Source organism: Clinocottus analis, unplaced genomic scaffold (assembly GCF_023055335.1).
Source record: "Clinocottus analis isolate CAN_PGR_092001 unplaced genomic scaffold, fCliAna1.0.p SCAF_10, whole genome shotgun sequence".
NCBI lineage: Eukaryota > Metazoa > Chordata > Actinopteri > Perciformes > Cottidae > Clinocottus > Clinocottus analis.
The window spans coordinates 3,731,287-3,743,880 of NW_027175821.1; the positions used below are offsets into that span (position 1 = coordinate 3,731,287).

General features: G+C 49.4%; 1 protein-coding gene across 3 annotated transcripts in view; it reads right to left on the reverse strand.

The window, feature by feature from the left end:
• Nucleotides 1-252: 252 nt before the first annotated feature.
• Nucleotides 253-12,594, reverse strand: part of gpc3 (glypican 3) — a 95,279-nt gene continuing 82,937 nt past the window's right edge. For all 3 annotated transcript variants that reach the window (XM_068582958.1, XM_068582977.1, XM_068582967.1), the window contains one exon: nucleotides 253-2,246. In XM_068582958.1, coding sequence (XP_068439059.1) covers nucleotides 2,050-2,246 — 197 coding nt within the window. In that variant the 3' untranslated portion in view covers nucleotides 253-2,049. The remainder of the gene's footprint in view (nucleotides 2,247-12,594) is intronic.

Consider the following 12,594-nt stretch of genomic DNA (forward strand, 5'->3'; position numbering starts at 1 on the left):
TCTGAAAAGAAGGCGGGACTCACATTCAACTGTGCACCAATCAGGATTTAGCGATATTTCAATAAAATATATCCATAAATTCGCCTTGGCTTTTGAGTTGTCGATTAGTTTTGTCGTTTTTCATGTTTTTTTTTTTACACGAATGCCAGTTTTATTCTAATTTAATATCTTTGATTTTTATCATTGTAATTCATCTCAATGATGTTACGATTTGAAACCAAGTTTACAGGGTTTTTTAATGTGGAGCCGTCATTTAAATCTGGATATTTTCTTTAAACTGTCTTCGATATGACTTTAAATATGAGAAATACGTTTACGTTATAACACAACGGTATTTTATGACAAAAGCAAATCTGCAGAATTGTACACATGGTCCATGAACATTGTTGGCAAATACATTGTTGGCTCATTAATCACAATCACGACACATGAAATAAGAAAATGTTGTCCATCAACAAAGAAATCACAAAACATGTCTAGTTTATTATACATTGCAGTTTTCCTCATCAGCTTTTAACATGTTGGTTTTTTAACGACCCTCTGATCACATGTCATGACATTTCTCATGAAGCAAAAACAGGTGTAACAAAAAAAAAAACACGAATGAAGGCTGTAAATCAGTTTTCACCCCACCAAACAACCTAAACTTAACAAATAACACAAAATAAATAAACACAAATCTGAGTTCTGGTCCGAAACTGAACAAATAAGGAGAAATAATTGACTACGAAGAGCCAGACTTTGAGAACATGTGAGCGAAAACACGACACATTATTTATATTTCACATTATTCGTCGCTTTACCGACAGCGCTAAAGGACGAGCTCAGAACAATTCAGTCCAGAAACCTCTTAGGAAATATTTCAAATAAACAACTCAGTTGTAAACATAACAGAGAGAAACATACATCTGTACAGTAATCGGGCTGATTTGGAGATTTAGGGTTTCATGATTTTTTTTTGTTTTATTATCAGGCTGCAACTTAAAAAAACTTAACAAAACAAACGCTGATGAGTGTGAACACTTGAGTCGAAGGAATCAGTCTAAAATAATTTAGCTATCACGAGGACAATGACAAAAAAGGGGCGGGGCTTATCTTTAGCGTCTTTGGGCGAAAATGACGTAATAACATTTCAGCATATTATAACTCAAGTGGACCGACAGGAAGCTCGACCTCGGCTTTGCAACAAGAAACGCTGGCAATCACATGTCATCTCAGAGAGCGAGCAGACGCACATCCTTCATACGGTGGAAAGAAGAATATCCTGCATCAAAAAGTTGCTGTTCCAGAATTGGCGACGACTATACGACCCTTTACTGGAAAGAGACTCTTCTGACAGAAAACATGTACCTGTGCATGTAAAAACCCAAATTCTGAAAGGTTATAATGGATTTATTTTGCCCAATAACTCAGAAAATGAAGTGTCTGCCCCCATCTTTAAGGTACACTGCCTGTTTAATGAGGGTTTCACCTCTGGAGATAAAAAGTTGCAGCCCGGTCCTGGCAGCAGATCAGTCACTGCCGTGAAAGAGAGGAGCAAAAGTTCTTCTTCTTCCAACTCAACAATAATGTGTTGCAGACTGGGAGCATTTTGGAAAAGGTCTGTTGTGTGTGTGTGTGTGTGTGTGTGTGTGTTCTCCAAGGCGCTCCTCGCTTGCAGGTCCATGACACGGCCGTGTCACGGCGAGGATCCTTTGTCCGCATGAGAGCCGAGAGGAGGCGAGAGGGCACAGGAGTCGCAGTGGGAGTAGACCGGAGGGCACGTTTATTTATTTACACGACGCCGTGCGCTTTGAAAGGTTTTTGTTGAGGACTAACTGTGTTTTTTAAAAGAAGCCAAACGGGTTCTTGCTGAGACAGAAGATGGAGAGAGAAATGTAGCGTTTATTGTCCGGCGAGCCGCTGAATTTTTACACTGGGAACCGGAAATTGGAAGAAAAAGACAACCCCGATTAGGTTTTCCTTGTATTGGATCCCAGGGGAGAGAGAGAGAGAGAGAGAGAGAGAGAAAGAGAGAAAGAGGTGACGGGAGCGTGAGAAACGCACCGGTCAGTGGGGGCGAAGCAGGAGCAGGGCGAGAGTCATCGGGAGCGCCGGCACCAGGCGGCTCCTCCACGGCGGAGCGGCGGGCGAGGAGGCGCCGCCGCTGCCACCGCCGCCGCCGCCAACCCCGGCCGTGGCCAAGCGAGGGGTCAGCAGCTGCTCCTGGAAGTTGAAGTCGTCCATTGCCAGGTTATCGGCCAGCTCTGAGAAAGAAAAGGAGGGGTTGGGGCGGGTAGAGGGAGGGAGCGAGGAGGAGACAAAGAATGAAAATATTTGAGAGAGGCAAACGGGGAAACAGGCGCGGAGACAATTAGAACAAACTGCTGTCACAGAAGCTGAAAAACATGTGCGCTACGCCTGTCCTTCTTTTCACATGATGTCTTACGCAGCTGTAAAAGCAATGTTGCGCTCGGAGAAACGAGAAAACTCCGCACAGAACCAGATGTTGCTGTGTTATTGTTGCAGACGCCGGCAGAGTCGCGCAGACGCATATTTCACCCCGGAGTGGAGTTGTTGAAATGTGGATTTAAAAGCGGCGAGATGCTGAAAACAAGGAATGAAAATTAAAACCCACAGAGGCCGAATGAGGTCACGTCTCAGGATCTGAAAAAACGCGCGTCGTCTCTTTGATACTTCGCTTGAAGGGAACGAGGTTGTTTTATTAAATGAGTCCCCAAAAATAGATAGGAGTCCACCATTTGTGGTTCCTTTTGGGATTTCCAAAGCGGACGAAGGGAACGATAACACCTCATTTCTTACTAGCGGAGGTATGTTGTAGGCAGCAGGAAGGGATTTACAGTGTATTCCTGTGGATGGAGACACTCCAGAGACAAACCAGGGCCTTGGGACTGAAAATATAAGGTCAACGCTGCATTTTTTGAAAGAATAGTTTTGGGAAATACGCCCGTACGCTTTCGGGGGCCCGAGATGAGAAGAGGAGTTGTCTGATGTGCAGTATCTATGGAGCTGTTGGATGTCGGGAGTCTGCTGGCGGTGTTTGGCACGGACACTGGAGGCAGCGGGGGGGGACACGCTGCAAAAATGGTTCAGATTTATTACCCTTACAAATGTCTAGAATTACATAGAATAAAAGCCCGCTGTGTGCAGAGATGTTGGCTTTACACCGACTCCAAAGTCCTGCGGGGACATCGCGAAAACCCGATCCCGACCCCTCTCTCACGCAGCTATTAGTTATGTGTTCGCGGCTAATGCTTTTGCTGTTAATCATACGCGGCGTTGTGTCTCTGAGACTGTGGGAAAGTAGTTCCTGGTGACTTCATGGACGGTGTGGACAAAGTGACACCTGCTGCTGTGGGCGCTCCCGCTTAACTTTCACTTCTTCCCCTTTCCACGACGGAGACGCCCTCCAGCAAAAAAAGGCTCTTAACTCATCTGCCGCAGTAACGGCCTGTTAGCGGTGGGACTGGGAGACGACACGCCCACACGGCGTCTTTAGCGCCACGCGAGTCCTCGTCTGGATGAATGAAAGTTTGAGAAAGCGAATTACTCGTCAGCCGCTCCCCGTCGCCTCCATCTGTTCTGCACACTGCGGCGACTTCGCGGTCACCTGCTGCTCCGCTCCCACTCGCCGATAACTCGCTGCTCTGCGTCCACAGCTGTTTCCCCTCGACAGACGCCGAGCTGAGCTCTCCCTCTGTGTGTGTGTCTGTGTGTGTGACATACTCTGTGCCGCTTCGCCTGGCAGAACGCTGCGAGCGAGACTGAAATAAGAAGGCTGAGTTATATGAGAGAGGGCAGGAGGATATCTAATAAAGCAGCTCTCTGGGTAGGAACGCCAGTTATGAGCTGTCCCCTGACAAGCCAGACACAGAGCGCACAAACACACACACACACACACATTTTTGACATACCTCTCCCTCACACACGTCTCGGTGGCTGGGCCGCACATTCGCCCTCTCTCTCACACACACACAGACACACCGTCACACATCCGAGCTCCTGAAATAACAGATAGCTCCAAATTGAATTAGCCGTCTGATCTGTGTGCTCCCGAGTGGGAGCCGTGGGAGGAAGTGGCCGGTCTGAAGGCGCTGTGTGATGAGAAGGGGAGCGGCCGGCGTCCAGACTGAAGCTCCCGCTCTCTGCGAGTAGAAAACACAGAGAACCGGGGCCCTTTTCCTCTCGGGGTGCCCTGCCGGGGAGCCATCTTAAAACAGAGGAAGGAGGCAAATAAACAACAAAAAGGCATCTCCCATGAATGTCTTTGTGGTTACGACATCATTTGAACAGCGGCCAGCGGACAATTAACTTTCTCCTTCCCCTCCTCCTGTGTCCTCTGACATGGCGGACATTCTTCGGCGCTCTGAAAGAACGATTTGTCACCGTCGACAGCGGCGCACTGTACTGCCGAGCCAATTAAGCTCAAGGTGCAATTCGATACAGCTTTTATATACACTGCGGATAAGATGGAGCGCGCTTGGAGGGGGGGAGGGATGGGAGGCATGCACGTCTGCATTTGTGTGTTTGTGTGCGGATGATTGAGTGGGGTGTGCGTGTCTGTCTCTGTGTGTTTGTGAGGCTAAGTGGCAGAGCATTGTGTCGGTGTGCTTTACAGCGGCAATAATGCGAGTGAAAAAAAAGTCTCGGGCTGTGAAAAAAAAAACTCAAACCGGAGGAGGAGGAGGAGGGTCTCTCTTGCTAGTTTAAACACTTCGACATGAGCTGCACCACAGAGGGGCCTTGTTCCGCGGGCTTTAAAAACAACCCAACGGGGATTGAACGCTATGCAAACTTAGATCCCCTCCACTCCTGCGCAGGCCTGGGACTAATAATACCCCAGTATCATTAGTGATGAACACCTGTGCCTGTGCAGCAACGTATGTACAGACAGCGAGAGCGAAAGAGAGTCAAACAGGCAGACAGAAGAAGTAGCAGCTTCTTTTTCTTCTTCTCTTCCTCCTTTCTCTTTTCCCTTTTCGGTGGGCCTTTTTAAGGAGGAGCCGGCCCCGGGACGGTGGAGGGATAACTCCCGGGCTAAAAATAGAGCCACAATCCCGACCGTGATTAATGGGACCAATGCGGGGCCCTTGCGGCTTTTCAGCAGAGCCGAGCCCTCCTCCCGCTCGCCAATTCTGAGACCGTCGCTACTCGGAAGGGACGCCACCGTGCCCCCCCCCCACCCGGCTAGCTTTATTGTGGCCTCATGAGCTCCAGTTACGACCCAGGGGAGAGGTCAACAGTCCACCCCATTGATCGGGTGCACTAAGGCTGCGGGAGTAAGAATGAGCAGGTAGGTCAGTCACCAGGGGTGTAAATATAGGCAGCGCAGGCAGTGAAGGGGGGGGGGGGGGGCTACAGCAATGTATTGGCAGTGTAAAGGCCAGTTTGAGTGATTTCCATTGGGGCCTCGGGAGCAAGAATGTGTTCAAACAAGAGTTCACATTCATTTAAAATGGTGCCATTTGCTAAACATACAAAAGAAAAAAAGGGAAAATCTGCAATTTATTTTTTTGCTAAAGTCAGCAGAAATCTGAAAATAATGTTTATTCTACATAAAATAAACTATTCAAGTAAATGAATAATGCATTTGTTTCCTATACAAATATGCAGTGGTGTTTGCTGGGTAATATGTTCGCTCTCCATTAGTGACTCAGTTTATACTGTATGACAGCTGTTGACTGCTCTACTTTCCCACTACAGTAGCCCAAGTTACTCATTACACATGCCTCCTGTGTGCTGTGTGTCTGTTGTGTGTGTGCCCCGTCGTAACAACCATGTGACGGCTGTGTGCGCGGTCAGACTTTATGTTTTCTTAAGCGACCATCCCTCAGGAGAACAGACCAATAAATCCAGACTGCGGTTTTCAGTGGGAGCGGATGTTTGTTTGGATCCCTCCAGCAGGTCAACCAGTGGCTGGAGTGTGTGTACATGCATGTGTGTATGTATATATGTGTGTGTGTGTGTGGGTTTGTGCAGAGGGAAAACAGGGGAAAGAGAGTCTGGAGTTTTGTCTTCGACAGCGATCAGTGCCTGGGGCTCGTCGTTTACGGGTTGCAGTTGTCACAACAAGTAAACTATGTAGAAAAAAAAAATGCAACAGCGAGTGGAAAGACATTTTCCGGCGCGCCGCAACTACAGGTGACGATTACACGAAACAGGAAAGCACAGGAAAGGCTTAATTTCTGTCTGGCGTGCTCTCTACATGTTCCTTAAGCGCAGCTTAATTGCTTTAAAAGTGGGTGCACATCAGTAGCCAGTTGACACGTTTTTATAACCCCTCTGGCGAGCGCGTACCTTCATGGTCCAGTACAGTTTATTCAGTACATGTGTGCTATGCACAAAGGCTCTTTTTTTGTTTTTTTGGGTCAGATAAGTACGTGGAATGTTAAGTCTCCAAACACAGGTGCTTCTTATGAAACGGGAGCGATGGTTTAGATTGCCGCCGCATTGGCAGACGATGTGTGCACATAATACACCTAAAGCCGGTCAAATTTGATCTGGGTTTTTAGAGATTCGACAGCTTAAAAGATCTTATGGTTTCCGAAGGTAAAGCAAATATTTTATCGCTCGTCTCATCTCTGCAGAGCAAACTATTCCCTTAAATATTACACTCGGCAAATTTAGCAGTGGAAGGAAGGGGCCTCGCGTGCAAGAGTGTGTGTGTGTGTGTGTGTGTGTGTGTGCAATCTTTTGCCAGGAGCCTCCCCAGCTGCAGAGGAGTCAACGATCCTGTGAAAACATGATAGCAGCAGCAGCAGCAGCAGGATTGATTGATTGGGTCTTGTAGAGGGTAACAGATAATGAGCTGACATGTGATTATTGGCTTGACGGTCACATCCTGTAGCCTCCGTGAGCGTCTGTCCGAACACGTTGCCGATCGAGAGCGGCTACAGGCGGAGGGAGCGGCTACAGGATGCTTCTGTCCTTGGGCTGGCGGGAATGTGACCGTCCGCCTCCGCAACCCACAGGTCGAACCGCAGAGGTGCGCTCTCGAGAGGCTGGGAATGTCGGGGGCCAAGACAAACGGGGACGCCCAGAGGAGGCAAAACGGCTCTCTGAGCGCAACCTCCACAACACTCACTGTTACTGTAGGCCGAGCAACCCTGCCACACAGGGGGGGGCAAGAGAGCGAGACGGGAGAGACTTGACGTCGAGGAGGACACAAACGGACACGATGGAGGTCTGAGAAGTTTTTAAAAAAAAAAGGTGTGAGACTAGAAGTGAATAAATGGGACGAGGAGACGAAAGGAAGCAGAATGAGGACGATGAAAGTTAGTAAGAAACTCAAAGCTGAATGGTGAACGTGTGGGTGCGTTCACTCTGATAACAAAGGGATACACCCAGGTGTCAAAAGAGGGAAACCAACGCTCTCAGACACTTTCTAAAATGTGGCTTTTGTGGGACAAAACGCAAGTCAACACCTATTAATTAACACGGCCAGTGAGGGGATGACCGGCACGCCGCACCCGCCTCTTCTCCCCGCCAGGCCGTCCAAATTAGATTTACTCCGAAGTATTTATAGACTTCTAGTAACGGCTAATATGATCGTTGAGAAGGAGAAAGGGGAACTAAAGAGAGAGCTCCTTCGCAGCGAAAGGTGGAAAAGTGAGCGAGTGAGATGTGAAAATGTGTTTTTAAAAAACCCCGTAACAAATCAAAACGTACAAAAGAGTTGATTCTGTGCCTGTAACCTCCGGCGGCTCTGCAGTTCGGCGCTGACGGAGGGTCAGAGGTCAGCAGGGAGCGCCGGTTACGGGTGTTTCAGGAGAGACTGAAACAATGGAGGTTCTTATCAGAGAGATAGAGAAGAGAGAGAGAGGGAGAAGAGAGAGAGGTCAGCGTTGGAGTTTGGCCCTGGAGGGGAAGCAACCTGGTCAGGGAGCCTCTGACCAAAACACATTCTTGGGATACTCTCTCTATCTTGAAATAAAATGAGCCGACGTCCCACGCCAGATTCGTTTAGAGACGTTCTGCCCGGCGACAGGAAAAATGTGGCGGGCAGATTTCAGACGTGTGTGTTTTTGTTGTGCAGATGTCCTCCTCGCCAACGAGCGTGCAGAAGCCTCCTCGCATTCCTGTTGCGGAGCGGCGGACCGCGAAATGCAGCCCAGAGTGACAATTTGGCCCGACGACTGCACACGCTGCGATGCGAGCGCCTGTTGAGCAAGCTCCACTATCTTTTTTTTTTTTTTAGTGGTCAGCCTGCGGTTTTCCTCCAGCAGCTCGCAGTCGACCGCCAGCGGGACTCCTGCGATGTCCGCCGAGTTACTTTTCAAGAATGAGAGGAAGACTTTGGGAGACGTAGAGAAGGTTAAACGTGTAAAATGCGGATGAAGAAAAAACACCCAAACCCTCGAAACCGGGCTTTTAAGACGTTCCCACAAAATGGCCGCTCTGTGTCGCAGCGGCGGCGGCGGCGGCCTCGAGAACGGTCCCGCTGTGCGGAGAGTGTTTGTGGACTGTGGCCGAGCTGATGGACATGACCCAGCACCGGGCTCTGGAATCAATTTACTGTGTCCAAAAAAAAAAAAACGCCTGTGAATGTAAATAAAGCGCTTGAGCAAACAAACGCTTTATTTTTTCTTCTTCTTTTTCCGAGAGGCACACACACACAAACACTGAGGGGGGAAAAAAAATGCACACGGGCCCTTCCAAGAAGGACTAGATGATGAGAACCCGGTCGGCTCGGTGCGCTTGTATCCACAGAAATTAAAACCAGGGCTCTTCTTCCTTGCCTCCAGGCTAATCTCAAGGGTTTTATCCCCCCGGATTGATTCGAGAAAAGCTCCATGGCGGAAGACCAACGAGGGCCCAACGAGAGGGTAACTTCACCCCCCCGTGTTCCTCTCCTCCACTGCCACCCCGCTCAGCCCCAATGAGCGGGGACACACGGGGCCTTGTGGCGAGAGGTTGCCGCTCAAGCCTGTTTACACAGATGGCGGGCGAGCTTCATTATTTTTGTGAGAGGGCGTGGAGGAGGTGGGAGGGGGGGGGGCGACGGAGGATTGGCCGGATTCACAGAGGTTTTGTTTATAAGCTCGGGGAGGAACGGAGGCAGCGGACGCTCGGTCAGGACGCGTCCAGCGTGTGGAGATCGATCGTGAGCTGGCTTCTCCGCCAACTCCACCCGTCGACCTTTTCAACACTTCCTTCCTCCCCCCACTCCCCGCGGCCTTTGACGTTTTCATCAATTTAGAGCCGTCGCCAGCAGAGATATCACACATTTCGAATTATCTTTTTTTTTCTTGCAATACTTCAAGTTCACCGTTAATCTTGTGAAAGATAAACAGATTTGAGTTGGCTACAGAACGATCATTTTGTCAGCCAAGGATGAGAGCGGCCCCTCCCTTCCCCCTCCACCCTCCTATCTCTCTCGCCTCAAACTGAGCAACAACATCTGTTCTTTTATCTGTTTCTCTTTCATTTCTCCAGGAAAAACTAAATCCTAATTACCCCGTCTCGTAGAAACGCTCGAGATCACCGGTTGCAGAGACACATTTTGGTCAAATCAGCCCGTGTTATCGCAACCGAAGCCTTTCATGGTTGGAGGCATTTAACACAAGAGCTTGATAATTTATGCATTTGGTTGGTGACATCACTCGGCATTAAAACAAAACGCTGACCACGAGGCCGAACTGAGCATTCGGGATGAAAAAACTGACTCCACAGCCTTTTATTCCACATATTTCGGAAGAGACTCCTGATGGAGGGTGGGCCTCAAACAGCGATGCCTTCGGTGAAGTCTGCATGTTTTTCCCTCGAGGACTCGGGGCCTATGTGGGCGCCCGGATTCCTCCTCCGCTCCCAAACACCTGCAACTCCTCCGTGCACATCTGCATCGTCTGGGCCCGTTTTCCTTCTGTCTCACGCATGCCCCCTACCCTCCCTCCCCCTCTACCTGGCGGCCACATGTGGACCGCTCTGCCGAGTTAATCAGCTGTGCAGAACTATACGGCGCTTAAAAAATGGAGGAGGGGAGCAGTTTACATGGTGGATGCATCCAGAGCTAATGTCAACAAGTGTCTCTGGATCACGTGTGTTTTCTTTTATGAAGACATGTGGCAAACACTACAGCGGAGGACCGGCGCCGCGTGACTCACCTATCAGGTGCCGGTGGGGGTCACAGCTGCACTTAATTAACATACCAGGTTCTGGTACTGGCGGCACGTACGGCTGTCAATTGGACCGGCGATCCAGAGTAAGGAATGTTTAGGTTTCCCAGTGTATCAACCTTTAGAGTTATCAAAGGTGTTTTTGTCTCTTTCCTCGCATTCTTTTCATCGCCTCCTTCTTTCTTTTTTTACTCGCTCCTTTGTTCCAGCGCGCACAAAAAAAAAAAAATCCGTAGCAGACCTGAAAGGTGAGCCCGGCCTCTCATCGTAAGCCGCGTGTTTCACATTACAGGAATATTTCCATCGTTGTGTTCTGCTAACCCCTGAGCGCCGATGAAAAAAAAAAAAAAAAGCAGAGCTTCCAAAAAAGCACGGCCTTAAACTGTTCGAGTGACCGAATGTCTGAGAGCGAAAGGGACGTAACAAGAGGCCCATTCAGCGCGGCTCCTCGCTGAGCGCGGCGAGGTTACAGCGGAAAAAAAAAAAAAAAGGCCCGTTCAGATCCAGCTCAGCGAGAAAAACACACGAGGCAGAGCTCTGGGCCGCCGGGCCGTGGCGGAGCCCACCGGCGGTTCGGCTTTCAGACTACTGAATGTTTTCCAAAACGGCACGAAAACCCCGTTTTAACAAGTTATTTAGTCTAGCAGTTAGCGCTCGACTCTTTAGCGTCGAGCGGGTCAACGTTTCTGCGGATCGTTCCCACGTTTCCTGGTTTTGTTCCATGAAATAACTCGAGTCAGGAAACAAAACCTCGGGGTTTCATGCAGTAAAATGACTCGAGTGTTCTCGGTGCAAAATTTGAAGTGACGAGGGCAGTGAAGTGTGAGCGGGCGCAGAGAGGATTTAATGGAGGTCCTTTGTTTCTCCCCCACAGAGGCCGTACAGTCAGAGACCAGGTGTGCATGAAAGCACGGCCCACAGGTGAGCCCTCATCATGAGCAGCCACACGGTATATCACAGATTACAGGATTAAAAAAAGAAGAAAAGAAAAGGAAACCACACACAGACAAACTGTACACTGCCACACACACACACGCACACTTTGGGGAGATATTGGCAAAACGTTGCATGCTTATGATGTACTTTGGATGAATTTAACAGATCTTTTCCGACTTTTTAATATGCGATGGTAATAATCTAGAACGACTATCGATAAATTGTGTAATAAAGATTTAAACCGATGAAAATCGTCCAAAAAAACCCATTTAAAAGTTCCTTTTGAGAGAGTTAAACCTGAAACAAACCCTTCAATTCACTTCTGGGCTTTTGGGGTAGCTTTTGGTGGCTAATGTTAGCTAACTTCAGATAGAGATGACTAAATACATATAACAAGGTATCTGACTCCATGTCTATTCCCTTCTTGTGTCACTCTACTAGACCACAGTTGACACTTGTGGCCATGTGTTTTTCACCCTCTCACATGTGTGAAGTGGTAATTGATTATAGACCAACCGCCAGAATACTGCACATCTCCCACCACCGCAGCCTCAAATGATTTGGAAATTAAAGCTGTCCACATCCATCTAATCATTGAACTGATTGATCAATTGAATCAGCTGACACCTAGAGAGGTCAGCGAGGGATCTGTCTGGTGTGTGAGCTGTAACTGGTGGGTGGGGGGGGGGGGGGTGGAGGGGGGTTGTCTGGCTTTAGAGGGGTGAGGGTGATGTAGGGATGTGGTGGGGGAGGAGGGGGGAGCACGCTGTCCTGGAATAGCTCCCCTGGCCTGGAATGCTCTGGGGAATGTGCGGCGTGTGGTTTGATTGGTCGGGAGGCGAAATGTGTGTGTGTGTGTGTGTGTGTGTGAGCAGCATTCGTGATCAGAAGGTTATGGAATCTGCGTGCAGTCTGAGCGAGGACAGATCAATCATTTCGCTCGTCGGTGACGGAAAAACATCCTCTGGTGCGGTTCAGCAGGTCGACGGCCGCGCCGCGTGAGGCTTCTCCGCCCGGCCTCCGTCCTGTCCGCACCTTGTTGTTGTGACTTCTGTCACCTTTCCCCCTGGCTCTTGTGTGCGTCTGTGTGCGTCTGTGTGTGTGTGTGTGTGTGTGCCACGCCGCCGCTCCACTCCGGGCTTTGTGAAACCAGATATCTGCCTCTTCCATCTCGGAGCGGTGGAGCACAGACAGTCGGGCCCATTAGGCCTCATGCTCTGCAGGTTGACCTTTGAACCCGCCCACCCCTCCCTCCACCAGTCCGCCGTTTGACCAAAAGGGGCCGGGCGCCCTGTCCTAGGTCAGCGTTTTTTTTTTACCGGGTCACTACGATGCTATCAGCGGCAGGGACGCTCCAAGGTCTGCAAACATTGCTGGCTCGCGTACACACACAGACGTGTGTGTGCATGTGTGTGTGTCTGCGGACACACTAAAAGATGGAGGTCAGACTCTACTTTAAAAGGGTGCCTTCATTTCCCGCCGTGTCAAACCCTCCGCATGCAGGCTTGGGAGCCAGAGGAGACAGTTTAATGAATGTGTGTAT